This window comes from Pterocles gutturalis, unplaced genomic scaffold (assembly GCF_000699245.1).
Source record: "Pterocles gutturalis isolate BGI_N339 unplaced genomic scaffold, ASM69924v1 scaffold32037, whole genome shotgun sequence".
NCBI lineage: Eukaryota > Metazoa > Chordata > Aves > Pterocliformes > Pteroclidae > Pterocles > Pterocles gutturalis.
The window spans coordinates 1-20,069 of record NW_010116484.1 but is presented as its reverse complement, the minus strand read 5'-3'; the positions used below and the strand labels follow the sequence as shown (position 1 = coordinate 20,069).

The 20,069-nt window shown below is 49.4% G+C and overlaps 2 protein-coding genes across 2 annotated transcripts in view; one reads left to right on the top strand and one right to left on the bottom strand.

Moving 5' to 3' along the window:
• Positions 1-13,972, top strand: part of XPO5 (exportin 5) — a gene marked incomplete at its 5' end in the record, with an annotated part of 28,238 nt that extends 14,266 nt beyond the window's left edge. The window contains 15 exon segments of the mRNA XM_010075534.1: positions 28-227; positions 775-874; positions 1,766-1,947; positions 6,903-7,003; positions 8,060-8,156; positions 8,677-8,813; positions 9,439-9,536; positions 10,030-10,076; positions 10,282-10,376; positions 11,159-11,221; positions 11,704-11,786; positions 12,477-12,584; positions 12,765-12,902; positions 13,062-13,226; positions 13,714-13,972. Coding sequence (XP_010073836.1) covers positions 28-227; positions 775-874; positions 1,766-1,947; positions 6,903-7,003; positions 8,060-8,156; positions 8,677-8,813; positions 9,439-9,536; positions 10,030-10,076; positions 10,282-10,376; positions 11,159-11,221; positions 11,704-11,786; positions 12,477-12,584; positions 12,765-12,902; positions 13,062-13,226; positions 13,714-13,854 — 1,755 coding nt within the window.
• Positions 13,973-17,269: 3,297 nt separating this feature from the next.
• Positions 17,270-20,058, bottom strand: POLR1C (polymerase (RNA) I polypeptide C, 30kDa). The gene is made up of 7 exons (XM_010075533.1): positions 19,960-20,058; positions 19,369-19,501; positions 19,130-19,249; positions 18,772-18,924; positions 18,447-18,596; positions 17,793-17,909; positions 17,270-17,460 (listed from the first exon to the last, which is right to left on the bottom strand). The coding sequence occupies exons 1-7, from the start codon at positions 20,014-20,016 to the stop codon at positions 17,342-17,344; spliced, it is 849 nt and encodes a 282-aa protein (XP_010073835.1). The 5' UTR covers positions 20,017-20,058; the 3' UTR covers positions 17,270-17,341.
• Between the last annotated feature and the right edge of the window lie 11 nt (positions 20,059-20,069).

Sequence of the window (20,069 nt, the reverse complement as noted above, 5' to 3'; positions counted from 1 at the left end):
GCTCTTCCACTTGGATGTGTTTTCTAGCCAAACTTTGAGATGTTGTACAACCACGTGAAACAGCTACTCTCCAACGAGCTACTTCTGACACAGATGGAGAAGTGTGCTCTTATGGAGGCCCTCGTCCTCATCAGCAACCAGTTCAAGGACTATGAGCGGCAGAAAGCTTTCCTGGAGGAGCTCATGGCTCCTGTTGCTGGCTTATGGCTCTCCCCAGAGATGCAGAGGTATGGATCATTTTTCTGAGCTTTGAGCTGGAGGTGTTGCAGAGGTAATGTCATGCCCACTGAGGGAATGCACAAACCAGATGAGGGTAGTGGGGGGTACCTTGGGACCTCCCGTGCTCTGGGCAGTCGTGGTCATGCTCTCCTGCAGTTCAGAAACTGCCAACTCAGTCTTAAGTGCTGTTTGTTGAAAATTGCTAGGTAAGAGCTGGTTTAAGGCGATGGAGGAACGCTTCCCAGCATGCTCAAAGCATTTGCAGCAAATGAGAAATAAAAGATGTCTCTGCTCATCTCCAGGAGAAGCTAGGAAGCTGAGCTCTCCTTCCTAAAGCTGAGGTGTTTTGCACCTCAAGACCAAGAGAACTGGAGATGTTTGGAGAGTGCACACATCTCTGGTGCTTTTTATCACATTCCCACGTACAGTGTGGAGCCCTAGCTAGTCTCTCTGCCCTGCTCTGTGTTTGTTAAGATGTTTATTGCCAGTGCAAAGCTCTGCTCAAATTCCTTGGTACAAACAATAATCTGCATTGCTGTCTTTTGCTGCTGCCAGAGTCCTCTCAGATCCTGAAGCCTTTATCTCCTATGTGGGTGCAGACAACAAAATCGCTGATCCAGTCTTGGAAGATCCTAGTGTTTTTGCTCTAGGGTGAGTATCATTACCAGGAGATGTGTAATCCTTAGCGAGATGGGACTTGCCTCCTTCCATCCTCCATTTCTGTTGTGGTTACACACAAGATCTCTCCTGATCATCTGCTTCTTTAGGGCGCGGATCAGTAGGTTTTTCAGATTGCAGAATAGCAGGCTGGCTTTTGCCCCTTTAAGCCACAGTAGTGGGCATGTAGGACATGGAAAACCAGATTATCCTGAAGAGTGAAGCACACTACTCCCTACTCGTTGTCTAGCAGAGTTTGATCTTGGAGAAGCAATTGGTGTACATGATTTTTTGAAACGTGGTGCAGTGAGTTGTGCTTTTTGAGACAGGCAGTATGGAAAGCGTCATGCTGAGACTGCAGCATGGGGAATATAATTAAAATTCATCCAAGAAGATTCATGTTGTTAAGTTTTTAGTGAGATGCCTTCACTTCTTGGACAGACTGCAAATGGAGTTGCTATCTTTAGGTCTGTAGAAGATACGGAAATGCAGTCCACAGAGCTGTGCCTGTGATTTGGGGCTAATGCAGTTTGACCACTGCGTCATCACAGATCTCTCTGTCTGTCACAGCACATGAAGGAGATGTGGAACTCATGGCGTAGACCCTTCCTTTCAGATGGCAACCTACCTGGTTGCTTGCATACTCATGAGACTGTACGAGTTCCTAGGCCGTCCTGCCATGGCCAAGGGTCACTGAAGATGATGGAACGTAACATGGTTGTTTGCAGCATTTTCTTGGCAGCAAACCCACCAGAGCTTGTTCCTATCACCAGATTAGGCTCACTGTAGAGTGTTCCCTTTAAGATGGGGTGATGTTGGGTTTCTCTGAAAATCTACTTACTCAGGTTGTGCTCTGGCTAAGAAACACTCTCCGCATCTCTTGTTGCAGATAAGCTTTTGCGTTTACACCATTCTGGGAGTTGTGAAACGAGCACGTTGGCCTGCTGCTACTGAAGAGGCAAAAGCTGGAGGATTCCTCCTGGGATACATGCCCAGTGGAACTCCAATCTACCGTAATCCCTGCACTGAGCAGGTCCTGAAGCTCTTTGACAATTTACTTGCTCTTATAAGGTGGGTCAAGTTGACTTGCAATCATTTATGTTGACTTAAGAATCTCTGAAAGCCAAACTGTGATAAATACGTGGAATGCTCAGAGCATGTTCTCCCAGTGAAGCCAGCGGGAACACAGGCTGGTGCAGGTGCCCAAGTACTGTTCCTGACTGTTCACAGTGGGGAATGGCACTGGGAAAACTGGAGCCTTCTGAATGTTCATTGGCCTGGCCTACAAGAGTCCATCAAAGCCAATGGGAGCTTGGGCTGGGGTTGCCTCCCCCACCTCCACTGCTATAAATCTGCCACCCAGTTAATCATTTCTCAACTAACATCTCTGCTCTGCCCTCAGCCCCTACAAGGCCACCTCTCCAGTCACCACCAGGGCAGTCCCAGCTCTCATCGCATCCTGTTTGTGGTGTTCTCTCTTCAGTGTTAAATTCAGCTGGTTTGCTGGCCATGCACACCAGCTCCTGAAGCACTGTCTGCTGCTGAAATCAGTGGATGCATACTCTCAGGCTGTTGCTACCTTGCAGTGCCTCTCTGCACATCACTGGTGTTGTGGATGTTTGGGGCAGCCAGTCGAGGGAGAGAGAGGGGGCAGAAAGGGGTTCCCAGGATTATAAAGGAGGAATCTGTCTCAGGGTAGCTGCTGACACTGGGATTTTGCCAGGCTTGTTGGGCAGTTTTGTTAGATAATGCTACATGTTATGTACTTGAAAAATGGAGGCTCTGTCCTTGGCAGGAGCCTCTTGGGAGCATTGTCAGATCCACTTACATTTTTTAGCTCCCAGGTCTGTGAGGAAAGGGGCGTTGTTACCCAAGCCCTGTGTAGTCAGGCACGTTTGGTAGTCACTGAGCTCAGGACTGTGCAGCTTCCAGTGAGAAGCAGCATGCTGGACTGGCCCACCCCAGCGGTGCTTCTCATGGCAAAGCTCTGTGTAGCGCAGCAGCTGGTATGTCAGCCAGTGAGCAGGGTTGAACCATCTTAACAGCTGTGGAGCTGTGCTCAAAGTGTTTTTGCCTTTTATCCTGGAAGGCTGAAGATCCTGTCGATGAGCTTTTGGGAGAGGCTGGTTAGAGTAGACTTGCCTGAGCAGAGGTAGCCTCATGCCATTTCTTCCAGAGTGTGGAACATGCTCCGTATTGTGGGAGAGCAACTAAACCAGTGCCCAAGGTGTGAACAGGCTGCAACGGACGCACTTTGTGCTTGTGCAATCACTGTTCTTGCCAGTAATGCCAGAACTTAGGCATTATTAAAATCACTTGGGATCTCTGTTACAACAAACTTAGGAAACTATTGTCAAACTCCATCACTACCTGTAAAGAAGCAGAAATTCTGTGCCTGCTTGTTCACCACCTCCAGGAAAATGCATGACCTATGTTCTGGTGCTGGTACTTCCCCATCTGCACAAAGGAAGAGGCTCCCTGGATGATTTTTGAGATCATGCATCTGTGTTGTTCAAGCACCTCCCTGCAGAACAAAATAATTTCTGGTCATTTGGTAGTAACATACATGTTACTGTACTTTACTCAGAGGTATCCGGGCTCTTCTTAAGGCTGGATGCTCCACCAAGAACCAAGGAATGATGTATTAAGAGCAGTAGATCCTCCACTTCATACCTTTGCTGGCTGCTGCTGGATGTAGAAGTCCCCTGGTGTGACAACTGCAAGCTCATAGTTGTTCAGTACAAATGTTGATGATGCTTATGTCTTTCTGGAGAAGTTGGAGCTTGTGCTATGGAGCTTCTGGTGTGTTTTTTTGCTGGGTTTGAGCGCCTTTTCCATGTACTGCTTCCTCAGGCCCTCTATAATACGGATTACACAAGAGAATATGGAATCTGTAGCAGCCTGTCAGCAGGCAGGAGGTACAGGGAATGAGGAGGGCTGGCTGGCAGGAAAGCTGCGTGTTGAGGATGCCTTCAGGAACATAGTTGCATGACTGCTTGGGGATGGATGCTTCTCTGAGCTCTGTGCCGTTAGGCAGCTTTCTGTAGGGACGAGCAAGGTCCAGTGTTGCTCACGTGCTTATGCAGGAAGCAGATGTGGAATTCCTCACAGATTGTGTTGGTTATTGTGTGAGCAGATCTGCACGCAGTGTGGATCCTACTGAGCGGCTGAACTGAACACTGTCAGGCACCAGTATGCAAAAAAAGGGCATTTTGCAGGCTGGGTCTTTTGCTTTCTGGATGTTGTGTGGCGTTCTTCTGCTGTGTTTGCAGACAGAAGCAGTGAAAGTTGCTAAGCCACCGGGTCTCTGCCAGGGTAAAGAGCTTGAAGGAAGCTCACGGATGAGACCAAAGAGCCGAGAGGGAATTCAGGTAACCAGGAAAAATAAAGGAGTTTTGAGTGGCATAGACAGCATGGTGTTTTCCCTGCCAGCCTATCTTTTTGTGCCTACCCATGTTCGGCTCTGTCTTGGTAGCTGTATTTACTGAACGATTTTGAGGTTGCTCTGTTAATCACTGCATCTTTTTTAGTGATGATTCTCCTGTCCTCTGTGGCACCTCATTTCATCTAGGTGCTTTCTAGCGTCTGGCTGGAATGGTTCTCTCCTGAATTTAAACCTGGATCGTGATCTCCAGCCACCTTTAGATAAAGGCGCATTTCTGGAGTCAGTAGCTGCGTGAACTGATTGGCGAGGCACATTGATTGTGCTGGGGTTTGATCGTGTTTTGTCACAAATGGATGAGTCAGGCTCAGCAAATGCTTTGCATGGACAAAGGCTTTTTTGGAACTCCTCTTCACAGAATCACAGAATCACAGAATGTTAGAGATTGGAAGGGACCTCGAAAGATCATCTAGTCCAATCCCCCTGCCGGAGCAGGAACACCTCTTGCTGAGGTGCTGACATTACCGAGGCATTGATGTTGGTAAAAGAATTGTTGGATAGACATGGATTCTGTAGGCATTTTCAGTGTAGATTGGCTCCAGCTTTAGATCAAGATTCTTCAAACATGGGCTGACCTAAAGGACTCATATTCTGGCCTTCAAGCTCATCTCTCTAGGCATCAGACACTCTTCCCAGCAGAGCTGTGCCCATTGCTGAAAATATGCTCCCCCAAGTCCTGCCATATCCTTTGTTTCTATTTTCTAAAGCATAAATGTCTCTTGAATTTTGTTTTTCCATGTTCTCCTGCGTGCGGGATGCCCAGGAGTGCTGCTCACTGCTGAGAGTCTCAGCTGGAACCTGCCTAGGGCCTACATCCTCATCAAATATGAGGGCTGTTGTATGCTTTCAACTCCACGGGGAGCAGCTGAGTAGTCATTTTTTCTTTGTTACCACTGGGACCTTGCTAAAGTACAAGTTAAGGGAGATTGGCTGGCACGTGAACATCTGACCTCCCAACTGTCAATCTTGAGAATATCTTCAATGACTCTGAAACAACGAAGGACCATGACAACAACTTCAAGATATGACTCTCTGGCCCATCCTGCTGGGGTTAGAGCAGTGGGATTTCAAGGTTCACCTCCACAATTCCACAGTTTTTGGGTTCGCCCCGCTGCCCTTCTGCGCAGCATGAGGCAAAGCCAACATTGGCATGGAGCAAGCAGGACACATACAAGAGGAGATTTTCTTAGTAGCTAGGTTTCAGAATAGAGTGAAGCAGAAATGCACAGTTTTTTGAGTCAGTGGAACAGCATCATCCAAACTTGTGGAGGCTGGGCTGCTCCCTAGCCCCTCTTGGGAAAGAAAAACCAGCTTGTGCCCCCTTTGAGGCCTGTTGCATGGTGTTAGATCCAGCCCAGAATGAGAGTATGAGTCATTAAGAAGTCACTTGTGTAGCTCTTTCTTATGAAACTTAACATACTTGCCTTCCTCACGTGCAGTGAGCAGGGAAGTATTTGACACCTGCAGAGAGAAATGGGATAGCTGCCATTTCGGAGCTAACTCAAGGCTCTCTGCAAACTCAGGCAGACGTCACTGCATCGGGGTTGCCAGGATTGTGAACAGAGACGTTAAAAAAAAAAAAAAATTAAAAAAAAATCATTAAGACATGAGTGAAAGCTGAGACTCTGGAGAACATACTGAGGTCTGTCCGCACTCCCTTCCCCCAGCCATTCCCACATACCCCCTGCTTTGGGAAACGCTGCGTAGGGAGAGATACTGAGTTGCCCTTGATCACCTCTAGCAGCAGGTACAATGGCATTGCAGTTTTGGAGGAGGCTGCAGGATTTGTGCTGTGTGCAGCTGGCGACACCCACAGTGGAGGTCTGAGGTCTCAAAGGAGAGAGGTAGGTGAGAGAGACACCCCCTGCCGAGTCCAGCGCTGAGTGTCACTAAGAGGGGACCCATTTTGGCCTGGATGGCAAGAACCAGCCACCCGTGGCTGAATTGGTGTCCCTCGCGGAGAGCTGACCATGGCCGCCTCCTGATGATGCGGAATTGTTCCTGGCTGGATGTGTTGTCCAGGGGGCACATGTGTCTGCCACCAGTAACATCTGATCGGATTGATGTTCTCCCTAGAGTCCCTCCAATGCCACCTGCCATTCTGGGGACTGTGACCCACCCTTGGCGGGCAGTGTGTGTATTTTGGAGCTGAAACAGCCCCTCCCTCTGCAGGGGCCTTAGGTGCCGAAGATCTTTTGAGATTACAGAATCCGTGTCTTGTCAGTTTTTAAAATGCATTCTCTGATCCCTTTGGCCAAGCTAGTAAGCTGTTGCCAGCACCAACTGGAGAGTTGCTGGGAGTTTTTGTTGCCAATGCTTGCAAGGGGTGGGGTGAACCGAATAAGTGGAAGGGGCAGCCAGGAGATTCAGGACATGAGGTGGAGTCACTCCATGTCTCTGTCGGGTCAGCTTCCCCAATATTTTTGCAGGTGGGGAAGGGGGATCCCATGCACACGTGCTTGGTCTCACCTTCCTCATTGTCTGCTTCAGAGGAGCTGTTCACAAGCTGAAGGAGAGGATCCCACTGTCAAGGGCAAAAGGCACTGACCCATATGAGTATAAACCAAGTGCTCTTCTGTTTCAGGACTCACAACAATCTCTACACGCCAGAGATGGTGGCTAGGCTGGGGGAAACATTTGCAAAGGCCTTAGACATGCTGGAGGTGGAGAAGAATGCCATCCTAGGTAAGGGGCTTCTCTTTGGGAAGAATGTGTGGGCAGATTCTCAGAGGTATGTGAGGTAGTGTCCATCAATAGCAGTGAAGAGGCACTGGAGAGCTTTAACTTCATAGTATTCACAGCTCAGCCGTGATTTGAACCTGCTGAAATGAAGAAGTTAAATAAGTTATTTGTCTGAGACAAATTGGTTTCTTCTGAAGGAAATTAAGGGTACCTTAACCAAACTGCTTCTCCCAGCTGGCTTGGTGGTCTCTGCAACGTGGCACTTCAGGCTGGAGAGACCAGGGGTGTTGTAGCTGTCTGCCTTTGAGCAGAATTAGTGCTCAACAGGATCCCTGAGTGCTGGTGCAGAGACCTGGCCTGGAGAGCAAGAGCCAAGTCCTGCAGTATGGCCCTGTTTCCAGATGGTGTATTAGAAAGAGTTTTGGAACTGTCTTAGGTTTGAGGTTGTGAACACAGAAGCCTTTCCAGCCAAGCAGAAGTGGGTGGCCGTGTAGACAAAGTGTGGACCATGACTATGGAAATTGGGGTTTGATTTCAGGTTCTGACAGACAATGAAATACTTCGGGGAGGTTGCTTTCTCTCATCTGTAAAATGAGGAGGTGCTTCCTTCATCTGTTTCCTGAGACCTATAAACTGTCTGTGAACCACAGCACATAAAGCAAGCAGCGCCTTGATCTCTAAACTTTTTAATGTCACATTTCAGCAGTAGCTTGTGTCCTGACAGATATGAACACAAACCTGAAGGGATGGGCTGTTGGAGGAGCTGCACAACTGTCAGCTTTGCTTCTGACTGGGTTCTGATAGCTCCAGTAAGTTTTGCTTTGGAGAAGCGAAGGAGCTGGAACAACCTTAGTGGGAACACCTCTGCTCTGGGTACAACCGACCTGCACTTGGCTGACCTCTGAGGGGAGGTTCTGCCCCAGGGTTGCTGCACCTCTTCCCATTTGGCTGCATGTTGATCTTGCCAAGTGCTTCCCCTCGCTGCCGTCAAGCTGGCTGGGACCTGAAGGGGAACTGTGCTCTCTCATTAATGTCGTTGAACCTTATTCTTTCCCACAGGTCTCCCTCAGCCTCTGCTGGAGCTTTATGACTCTCCTGTTTACAAAACAGTCTTAGAAAGGATGCAAGGCTTCTTTTGTACCCTCTACGACAACTGGTAAGAGCACCAGATATCCCCCCCACAATCCAACATCACACAGCTGGAGCAGTAGGCTATTGCTGGCTGCTGACTTCTACAGTTAGACTTTGAGCTGTATCCTGTAATATCCAAGTACGAGTCGCAGTGGTGAACTATACTCATGGCTGTACCTACCTACATGTGGAACACAGTTGCTGGAAAAAGTACCTCAAAACGTGGGTCTGCTTTTAGCCCTCCTGCAGTTAGGTGGTTGGATCGTATTGGAGCACTTGTCTGATATCCTGACCTAGTTTGTCTCTTTACCATTTTAATTGTGTGTTAGGATACATCAGCACTTGAAAGTGCATTGTAGTGCTTAAATGCTTAATTCATTGTACCTCTGCAGGTATCCCAGAAAAAAAAGAGATGCTGTGCTAAAATTCCTCTATAGTATTTAAGAACATGGCAATCTCAGGATGATAGCACTTGGCCCTTTGCAGGCCATAGGCATGGTACCTGTTACCTATCAGACTTGCAACTAACTTGTTTTTTGCTGAAGTTTCCACATCCTGGGAAATGCAGGCCCCTCCATGCAACAGGATTTCTACACCGTTGAGGGTCTCGCCACCCAGCTCCTCAGCTCAGCTTTCATCAACCTCAACAACATTCCTGATTACAGACTGCGTCCCATGCTCCGTATCCTTCCATCGCTGTCTCGGGCCAGCTAGAGAAGCTTGGAGCATGTAAACTGAAAACTGGGTGGCTTCCTAGCATCGTTTTCAGTATGGCCAAGCCAAAGAAGGTTGATTGAGGAGAATAACAAACAGGGATACACCTGGTGTAGATGAGATGTGAGCCTAGGAGGACATGAGCAGAAACAGCAGTGCATGGGGTCAGAGAGAATAAACGCAAAGGATTTGTGTGGTCCTGCAGGCACCATGAGAGGTGGGAAGTGCCTTCTGGGGGGCAAGAGAGCTTGGGTAGCAGCTTGGCAGTAGGGTGTCTGACTAGACTTTGTGCTTGTGTGGGAGGCCATCTAAGATTCCCAGCCCACTTCCCGGGGCTGGACATTCAGTCTCACAGCTAGGAAGTGGGCACTAAGCACCCTCAGCTTTCTTAGCTGAACTGTCAGGGGAGGAGACTAAATACCTTATGCTCTTGCTGTAGAGATGCCACTTGTTAGTTCAGGTCTGTGAGAAGATGGACTTCGAGGTGTCTGTCGCTTGGCCTCCCAGTGGAATGGGCGGGTTTGGGTCGTGTGCGCAGTCTCGCTAGCAGCTGGCCATATGTGCTGGGTCTCTTCCTTAGCTGGTCTCTGCAGGTGTGTTTGTGAAGCCCTTGGTACTCTCCTGCCCTTCAGAATACTACGAAACCCTTGTCTGCCCCATACTGGGACCACTGTTGACCTATCTGCACGTGGTAAGAAAACAGTTTGTTTGATCCTTGCTCCTTGGCAGCCCAGACTCATTGTAGCAGCTGGCAGCAACGTGTGAGAACGTCTGTCTCTCCAAAGCTGGCAGAGACAAAGGCAAAGCTCCAATGCTCAATGATTTTGATGCTGTTTAGGGGAGGTTTCTGAGATGCATTGAATGCTGGCTGTTGCTTGCTATGAATTCAAGCCTGTGGATATCAGCTCCTCAAACTTCAGCCCTGAGAATTTTTGTGGGGTTTTTTTTTTGCCTGTATCCCCTCAGTTTCCTGACTCAGATTTCTGCAGCCAGCACAGCCACAGCATCTTGCTTTGGTAGCAGTTCTTGTTCTATTCAAAATGGGGCTGGGCATGAGCCCCTGTTGTGCCTCTGTCAGCAGCTATCACCACTTCCAAGCGAGAGTGGCACTTGGGCCTCTTTGCATTGTGTCCAGCGTGACTCCTTAGGGGAAGGTATTGAATTTTCCCTTTTATCTTGAACAGAGGTTGTCTCAGAAATGGCAGGTGATCAACCAGCGAAGCATGCTCTGGTAAGCTTTCACCCCTTGGTATGGGTACTGAAAGGGGGAAATGGGGAGTGGGATGGAGCTTTGGCCCTTTGCCCAGGGAACAGCCCTGGCAGCAGAGGGCTGGGAAATGCTGCGTTTACCCTGATGGTGACTCAGTCCCTGTGCTTGGACAGAGGGGGTACTTTAAGACATTGTCTCCCTTCACACTACAACTTGTTTTCTTCAGTGAGGATGATGCTGCAGATGACAACCCTGAGTCTCAGGAGATGCTTGAGGAACAGCTGGTCAGGCTGCTGACCCGAGAAGTCATGGATCTCATCAGTAAGTGAAATCAAGGTCCCCTGGGATATTTGGGAAGTTTGCACTGGAGAGGAAAACAGCAATTTCCAGTAGTGCTTAACATAATCCTTAGAAGCTGGGTGTGAGACAGTTAGCCCTGCCGAAATCTTAGCTAAAACCTAGTAAGAGATCAATTAAAAACCTTAAGAAAAGAGTTTTTGTTCTTTCATGTAGGGATCCATGTTTTTGCCACTGTTCCTGTAGGAGTCCAGTCCTCCTTTGGAATACGGGTTCTCCCTTTCTGTGCCCTCTACACGTGAGTGTAGAGCAGTTTTGTTGCTGGCAATTGCCATGTTTCTAGCCAGACAGAAGGGGAGAGTCCCTCCCTCCTGGCAGTCTCCCTTTCTCAAACATTGTCTTTTAGCCAGTGGGGCTTTGAGCAGAGAGGCTGAGAAAATTGACTCTGCATAGAGTTTACAGGTCTTCAGTCTTCTTTCTTCTTTCTTGATCTGCCTTGTTCTGCTAAGATGCTGCTCTTTGCAGGTTCTAGGCTTCAAATGGTTTTCCTGGTTCTCTGTAGTTTGAAGCAGCCACTGTGCAGCAGGTTCCACTGGGGGAGGATGCTGTGGGTGGGGGGTTTCAGCCTTCCAGGTGGTGCAGTATTTAGCTTTTATACTGGGCTTTCAGATCCTTCAGATACAGTGTAAGAGCTCCGGGAGCTTGAAGCAGCTGTGAGCTCATCAGTCTGTAGGATAATAATCTCTGCATGTTCTGAAGTAGCATCTTCCCTTTTCTGCTCCTCTGACCTGCAACTGTTTTTGCAGCTGTTTGCTGTGTTTCTAAGAAAGGCGTTGAGCATAACACTACTGCTGCTGTTGACGGAGATGGTGAGTAAATGCCTGCCTTTGCCCTTCCTCCCCTTGGTGTGTGCGAACACCTCGCCCATTTCTTCATGCGTTTCTTGAGGGAGGGGCTGGCCTGTCGCTGGAAGTTCTGTGTGAGGGGTATAGGTTTGGTAAGAAGCTTTCGGCTCTGTCCTGCCCAGTGTGTTTGGGGGGTACAGAAAAACCTGATCTAGCCCAGGAACAAGCATGTTGTAGGGCTCACGGGCAGCATGTTGGAGCAGCTAATTCTTAAAGTACAGAGAAGAGGGCTGAGAGGAGGGGGGATGCGCACGGTCTTCCTGAGAGCTGGAGGTAGCTGGTTGGGTGCCCTTCCTGTCCCACAAAGGGTGGGTGCATTCTGCTTGGAGAGAGAGGTTCTGTGTGCTGTCCCCTGGTTCCCAGCTGAGTTCTCGCTGTGCCTCCCGGTGTGTCCCTCAGTCCTCAGGAGGCCATGTTCACAGTGCTGCCTTTTTTCTGCTCTGCAGATGACGAGGCGATGGCCACAGAGGTGACTCCCCCTGCCAGCGCAGAGCTCACCGAGCTTGGCAAGTGTCTGATGAAGCAGGAGGTAAGAGCACACGCTCCGGCTTCCACCGTCCTTTCTCCGTACTCCTCGTCGTGCTTGTCTGTGGTGCAGACAGATCCTGCTACAGAGATGTAGGCTGCTGGAACATTCCCCAGTGTGAGAGTCTTCTCTCCAGAACACACGTCTTTTCTTATGGCCTTGTTAATGGTCGTAGAAGCCACAAAGCACACAGGGGTTGGGATCCAGTATAAAATTAAGCTACAGAGCTTCAGCCCTTCTGTGAGCAAGGCCCTGGGCATTCAGCCCCCTGGGGTGCTCCCTGGCTCTGCCTCCATCCTGCCTTCATGAGGAAGAACTTCACCCAGAAGCTCTTTTTCTGTAAAATCTGCCAGAGCCAGCACAGGAGACAAAGTGTTAACACTACCCACTGTGCAGAGTACCTTCATCCCAAGACCTCTGTACTCCTCCTCTCCTGTGGATGCCTCAGAAGCTCTCGCAGCAGCTTTTGTGGTGACTTGAGAGTAGCAGCTGGGAGCAGGTTTACTTGATGTTGGTTCCTGTGCTGGTGCACACTGTGTGCCTTTAAGCAGCAGCAGCACGCAGGCTTCTCAGAAGATAACCCCAAGGAGCTCCTACAGAGTCACTGGATTGTTTCTTGGCTCCCTTCAGGTTTGAACCCTGGAGGTGGGAAAGAGGTCCTCTGACTGGTTCCTGTCTCTGACTCTTTTTCAGGATGTTTGCACCGCACTGCTTATCACTGCCTACACATCCCTCTCCTGGAAGGACACCTTGTCCTGCCAAAGAACCACAACACAGCTTTGCTGGCCGCTGCTCAAACAGGTACCTCTGGGAGGAAGAAGGGATTAGTTCTGTCGGGGTTGGGAGAGGAAGCTCTGAATGGTGTGAGAAGCTTGGCCGCTTCATCCCTGGGCACCTTCTCCCTCAGGAAGCCCAAGCTGCTGCAGAAAGGCAGTCATGTATCAGTATCCTGCTTCCATGCTGACAGTGCCTCTTCCCCAGGTGCTTCCAGGAAACCTCCTGCCCGATGCTGTGTCTTGGTTTTTCACAAGCGTGCTGAAGGGCTTACAAACACACGGGCAGCATGACGGCTGCATGGCAGCTCTTGTCCACCTGGCTTTCCAGATCTACGAGGCCTTGGTGAGAAATTCTGCTCTTTATCAGGATGAGAGGTTGGCTGGGGAGTGGTGAAGAACTAATCCCATGCCTGCTGGGGTGGGGGCAGAGGAGCTAATGGCCCCCAAGGGCGGCAGGGCTGCACCTCTACCAGAGCTGTGTTAACCGCACTTCTCCCTGCAGCGCCCTCGCTACGCTGAGCTGAAGGCAGTGATGGAGCAGATCCCAGACATCCAGAGGGACTCTCTGGAGCAGTTTGATTCAAAGCTTCTGAACCCAACACTGCAGAAGGTGGCAGACAAGCGCCGGAAGGATCATTTCAAGCGCCTCATCGCAGGTTGCATTGGGGTAGGTGATATCCTGGCGGGAAATGAATCCCTTTCATTTCATGCTCATACCCAGGAAGCTGTTGCGGCATATTGTGTTTGTTCTGCCTCTCTTCAACATGAGGGTACAGTGGAGACAGAAGCACAGGCTGAGCAGCTCCTTCAGCAATGATTTATCACCGAGAGGCAGGGGGTACCGTGCACAAGGGTGCCCACGGGAACAGGGTGTTCAAATGTTTGAACAAAGCTGTTAGGTGGGTGCCAGGCTTTTGTGATGATGGTGGTGTTGGAGTCTGGTACTTTAATTTAAAAGCTGGGAAGCTGGTGGTTACCCCAGTGTCCTGGCACTTGGGAAGGACCGGGCCTGAGATTCCCCAAAACACAAGCACAGCCCTAGGGATTGCTCAGAATCTGGGGTCTGCCTCTGATGTACTAGCAGGCTGCCCCTGAGGTGAGTGGGGGGCTATGAAGGCAGTAATGACTGATGCCTGCCTGTCTGTCCTCTGCAGAAGCCCCTCGGGGAGCAGTTCCGCAAGGAGGTTCATATCCGCAACCTCCCATCTCTCTTCAAAAAGGTGAAGCCATCACTGGAGACGGATGTGATAGAAAATGAGGATGGAGAGGGCCTCACTGCCCTCTTTGAGCCCTGAGCCTGGGATGCTGCAACCATCTCCTCCCCTACCTTATATTTTGTCTCTCCTCATAGTAAGCACATTAGATTCTCTTCGTCATCGCCTCCACAAGCGTTCGTCTGAATAAAGCCCCTTATGGGTTACACGGGGATGGGGCCTGCAGTGGCATTTGAAGCAGTCTATTAAGCTCTACCTGATTCCTTCCCCTCCCCTCCATTGAACGAGCATCTTTAGACCTCTGCAAGGTGGGAGCTGAGCCCATAGACTCCGTTAGGTAAAGCCTGGTCATCCTGTAGCCTTGGGTCACTCTTGCTCCACTTCTTCATCCTTTGCAGTTTAGGATTAATACAAAAAGCAGAGTAGCAGGCCATGTGAATAGAGGCTACCGAAATCTTCCTCTGGGTGCTAGTAGCCAGGCTTTGCAGGGAACACATCAGACACTCCTGTCATGCCTATCAGCACTTGTCCCTAGCGGACTGGTGTTCTGGTGAATCCGTTTCCCTCCAGGATGCTGAGCCTTGGGCTGAGGGCAGTGCTCTAGGATCTCCCTCAAGATCAGCCTTTTTAAGGTGCAGCTGCTCTCGAGGAGGCAGACACTGTCATACATATATATACGTGTATATGTGTATATATATGATCATGCAGCTTGTTCTACCTAGAGCCAAATGGAAGGCTTTTACTTTGTGCTAGCCTTTCCTGGGACATCTGTCAGGGGGAGCAGGACAGATTTTTTTGTATTATTTTTTTTTCTTTTTACCATGCCCTGTAGACTAGAACATAGGCAGTGCAGGGTACACAAAATCTGGACCAATATCGGAAGCACCTGCAAACCAAAAGGGATCTCCTCACCCTGTTGCTGTGGATCTGACACAGCAGCCCGTGTTTTCACCCAGTCTGGCAGGAGGGGTGGGGTTTACACTGCGGTTTACAGGGGGGAGCCAGGTCAGAAACTGAGTTTCAGATGAAGTGGGACACTATCAAACCACTCCAGTTGCAAAGCTGGTTCTTCTTACATGACAGATGGTTCACCCGATCTATCCTAGCATTGGCACGAGAGCTGGGAGGGTCTGCCTAGAGCTAGCTGGCAGTTTTGCAGTCCAGGAGACAGAACAATAACCCATGGCGGGTGGAGAAGGTGCTGTCTCCACGGGGGCAGACTGGACAGAAAACCTGGGGTTGGGAGAGGTGGGAGCACAGAAAGGAAAAGCAGACCTTGGGAATCTGCTTACCTTCCCGCCCCTGCTGTTCCACCAGCACCCTCCAGTTTCTTCTTGGCCTCAAACTTTTTTAACCTCCGAGCTAACATGGCTCCTGGCTCTAGCAGAGGCTGGGTGTATTTATTATGTTGTGATATTTTTAACATTCTGTGACTTCATGCTAGACACAAGGGGTTTTTTTTACATGGTTTTTAGAACCTTTTTTGTAGGAATGTTTAAATCCGAAGCTGTCTCTGAACTGGTTGTGTTACACCTCTGAATGTCAATAAAGCTATTCCAGTTTCATACAAATGGTGTCATGGTTTCATTTTCATTCTCTTATCTGTTTCAGTAAGACCTGAGGCCTCTGCCCAGGCTGCCTTCCTAAGATTGGTCAGCACTCCTTATTCCAGCTACCAAAGAGGCAGCCCCTTTGCTGGTAGTCAACATACATTATCAGGGAGGGGAGGAACATTCCAGACGACATAATTAAATTGGAAGAGAAGGGGAAAATTGCATTTTTAGTATGTCAGTTTTAGCAGTAACAGCTGCTAGGTCCCAGTTTACAGCTTGAAGGGTTTGTGTTGCCAAAGCCAAACCCTTTGTCATGGCTATTCCCGGGTATGTCCCATAACCAGTATGGGAAATAGGCGAAGCACGAGCACAGAAAGGTGTGTATGCTACTGAAGTAGCCTCCAAGCCGAACCCTAGCTGTGGCTGGGAGGAGCACTGTCTTGTGATAACACTGCAGTTCAGCCATAGTTCTCTCAGCTGACCTTTTCAGGAACACAGGAAAGTGATGTAGCTGTTGCCTCTGGTGTCCCCTCACCTGATGAAGGAAGGTCTCTCACAACAAAAGCAGAAGCCCTCAAAGAGGTGGGACTGAGCAATGTCAATTAAGTTTTTGTTATAAAACCTCTTTCTGAGGTCCAGCTGTAATCCATTTTAGGATGGAAGCTGCTTCAGCTTGTTTAAACAGAAAAGATCCAGCTAGAAATTACTGTTTTTCAAATGGGATTAACACCTATAAGGATGTTTACAGTATAAGTATCTAATCCCAGTGAAACAGAGAAAAAATATGATTTATTTGCTCCACTAAACTCTAGCACTGTAGTGATGATTGACTTAAGCAGCTAGAACACACCAGTACTCCCAGCCATACTCTGAAGTTACGGTTCCTTCATCAGCTTGTCAAGAGAGAGCCTTTCACAAGCCCAGAACTACCCAGTGCTGACAAACAGTAGTGCTCACCACTGAGACTAACTTCCAAGTTCTCCCAGGCTTCCCTGGACGGAGTCAGGCCTTTGACTGTCACTTGCCCTCCACCATCCAGGTCTGCTTCAAGGTCAGCCCAAAGTACATTCAGGCACTGAAAGGGAGAACAGAGTAGTCAAAACTAACACCTGTGAAGAAATGGCTTACCTTGTGATACTTAGGGGACAGTCAGTCCTTACAGGGCATGTTTTTAAACCCCACCTTTGCAGAGAGAAGCCCAGTACTGTATCGTAAAATCACAGAATGGTTTGGGCTGGGAGGGACTGGGAAAGTCCAACACCCGCCCCCCCCCGCCCCCTGCTGTGGGCAGGGACATCTTCCACTGCATCAGGTTGCTCAAAGCCCTTTCCAACATGACCTTCAACACTTCCAGGGATGGGCATCCACAGCTTCTCTGGGCAACCTGTTCCAGCATTTCACCACCTTCACTGTAAAAAGTGTTTTCTGTCCACTCTAAGTCTCTTTCAGTTTAAAACTGTTGCCCCTTGTCCTGTCATTACAGGTCCTGGTAAAAAGTCCTTTTCCATCTTTTTTAGAAGTATTGAAAGGCCACAATAAGTTCTACCTGGAGCCTTCTCTTCTCCAGGCTGAGCAACCCCAACTCTCAGCCTTTCTTCATAGAAGTGTCCCAGCCCTCTGACAGTGCAGCCTTGCATCTATGACATTAACTACCCCAGAGCTGCTTTGAGACACCTGCAAAACAGTCCTGCACTGGTACTGACTTGTTAAATCTCACTGACCTGCTGCAAAGTGCTTTACTACACTGCTCTTCACATACTGCATGCAATCTGAAATAAATGCTACTATTCATCTTTAGACCTGCTGCCACTTCCTTCTCTGTGTATTACCAGTCTCACAATTGGGAACAGCACAGAAGGAGCCAGCTGTAAAGAAAAGCTTTTATTTTAGTGCATCTCCTCACTGAGGCTTATTACCAACAGAAAACAAAGAGCTGGTCCTAGGAATCACCCCTGCAGGCAGGTGCAGAAGCCCAGAACAGCAGTGCGGGGATATGCTTCCCAGCTACGGTCAGGTCACTCCATAGGCACAGAGTCCAGCTCATTCAGGAAGCGCTGGCACTTTCCCATCAGGATCTTGATGGCTTCGCTCACCAGCACATCTGGAGGCAAGATACCCGTCGACTCCACTGAAACTGCACAGAGACACAAGTCAGAACAGCCCCTAGGCAGCTTCAGCCTACACCTGGCTCCAGCTTTCCTGTTCCTCATCTTCCCTTACACCGTACTTTTGACAACCAGATCTTCATAGACAGAGACAAAGAGGTTACATTTGCCGTAGGAAGCACAAACACATTCGATCCCAAAGCCACAATCTCAGTAGTTACCCACTGGAACACAAACATATGAAGGCTCCTGGTGTGGGAGGGAAAGGGCAGGCCATGGCCCAGGTGTACATGCTGGCCAGTCACTGCTCGTTTGCACAAATGACAGCAGGGCTCTGCGCTGTGGAAAATGGGGCACTTACAGATGTAATGGTTTCGCACTCTTGCCAGGCGCACAAGGTTTTTCAGACCCTCATGACGGAAAACTTCTCTGCTGAACGTGTCCAACCGAGCATTGGCTACTCTTGCCACCTTTCTTCCTAAAGGAGAAAAGATGAAATGAGATGGGTGCCTGCAGCAGATGGGTGCCTTGTGGTCACAGCAGGTGCTTACCCCTCTAACATGCACTCCCCCATCAGCAAAGGCAACAAAGCCACCAATATAAAGAATCAGCACACCCCCAACACGAAACTCCAGCCTGACAGAACTGGTGTTCTTGAACATCCCAACCATACACAAAGCTTGCGTATACCCCTGGGCAGGACACAAGGAGTCTCCACGCTCAGCTGCTGGCAAGAGCAAGCTCGCTGCCCAGTCTTACAGATAACTGAAAGGTGCTGAAAGCTGCAGGCAGCAGATGCAGAGCTCTGTGGACAGACACCCAATCCCTTAGCGCTTCAGGGAGATCACCATTCATCACCCAACACATCTGCATGTGACAGCCACTCATCCATAAAACCAGGCTCAGAACAGACATCACAATGTGGTTTTGCCTCTGCAAGGTTTGGCTCTAATCTCTGATCAGTCTCTACTAAGGCTCATAAAGAAAAAGGCACTTTAGAGCAGGAAAAAAGTACCTTTGATGTTCTGGATCTCAATGACTCCAGGGGAAAAGCACTTCTGCAACATCTCAGCTGCCTCATCCTCAACAGGCTGCAGGAGAGTAATGTCAGGAAGTAGTCGATAACTAGCTGTGGCCACAGGAGAAAACTTGGCATGATCTTTACCTGCACAAAGAGTTAAGAGTCAAGGATAAGGTCAGGCTTCATGGAATGAGAGTGCAAGGATGCCAGGACCTAAAATTCCAAGGGGAAATCCAGTTCACCACCCTTCCCCTTCACGCAGCTGTGCCCTGGTCCAAGCACCCACATTCCTCCCACTGCCCCAGGACCCACGACTCACCTATACCCTTGACACAGTGCATTAGCACATCTATTTCCTGGCCAGGTCGCAACAGTGCAATGAGGATGTCATCGTGAACAGGTCGGAAGTCAGCATCTGGAAAGAGGTCCGTCTGATTCCCCAAGGGCACCCATGTCATATGTTTACTGTACACTGCGAAGAGAAGCCACAAGCGTCAGCCAGCTGCAGCCTCACAACAGGTTGCTGACCTGTACAGGACTGGAGATGGCAAAGGTAAGTTTAGCAGAATGAGGGAATCAGTGCTCCCGGCTCACAGGGCTGAGAGAACAGACCAAATCCTGTCTCCCAAGACCAAAAAAAGAAAAAAAACAGCAGCTGTTTTTAGGAGAGATCTCACCTTTGTGATTGAAATATAGTTCATTAGGATCTGATGACTCCTTGGCTGCCCGAGGGTTTCGGCTACATTTTATTTTCAGTTGGAACTGCAGAGTGTCAATTTCTGTGCCTTCTTCATCTCCTGAGAAGGGGAGAACAGCATAAGCCTCTGCGGAACCACACTTCTGCTCAGTTTATGCGACCCTGATTTTCTGCTTTGGGGGAAACCTTCAATATTTCTATTTGATCCAAGACTCTCACCTTGGTTTCTATATTCGAAGAGTCGAGGGTCAGCTCGGATAGGGATGAGGCCCAAGCGATGAGCCAGAATTTCATCCTGCACAATGGACGTGTTGTTGTACACAAAAACTTTCTCTACAGCCATTGTTGGCACCTCAGGGAGACGAGAGATCACATCAGCATAAGATGACAGTCGAACAACACACCAACAGAATACAGCATCCCTTCTCTCCCATGAATAACTGCCCTACGGACTGTTTTCAGTGCTACTTCTGCCGAACCTGGCTACCCAATACACTTACACCCAATATACCCCCTTCCCCGTTTATTTTATTAAACAAATAATCACAAGAAGGGAAAGCCCCCCCTTCCCTGTTTTCTTTATTTAAACAAACGATCACAAGAAGTGAAGAACAGGTCGATCCACAGACACTATCAACGACACCCTTAAGACCAACAAAGCGCTATCTATCGCTCACGCTCCTAAGGCCCTAACTCTCTGTGGGCTCCCAGCACAAGGAAATTTGCGCTTCTCTTCTGAACCCAGCAGCTGCCTGCAAGGGCTGAGGTACGGCAGGACCCTCCCCGCTCCCCCCAAGCCCCCGCAGGTACCTCGGCGAGCAGGATGCGGCGGAAGGCGTTGGCGATGGCGGCGTCGATGCCCACCATGTCGAACTCCAGCGTCCCCTCCTCCTCGCGGATCACGTCCACGCGGAACCCCT

What these genes read in the sequence shown, in the direction of transcription:
- POLR1C (XM_010075533.1), bottom strand. Translation starts at nt 20,016, where the DNA reads ATGGTGGGCATCGACGCCGCCATCGCCAACGCCTTCCGCCGCATCCTG. An exon ending in ACTATATTTCAATCACAAAG is followed by an intron (nt 18,925 to 19,129) that starts GTGAGATCTCTC and finishes TTCTCTTCGCAG; the next exon opens with TGTACAGTAAACATATGACA. An exon ending in AGTGCGAAACCATTACATCT is followed by an intron (nt 17,461 to 17,792) that starts GTAAGTGCCCCA and finishes GTCTCTGTGCAG; the next exon opens with TTTCAGTGGAGTCGACGGGT.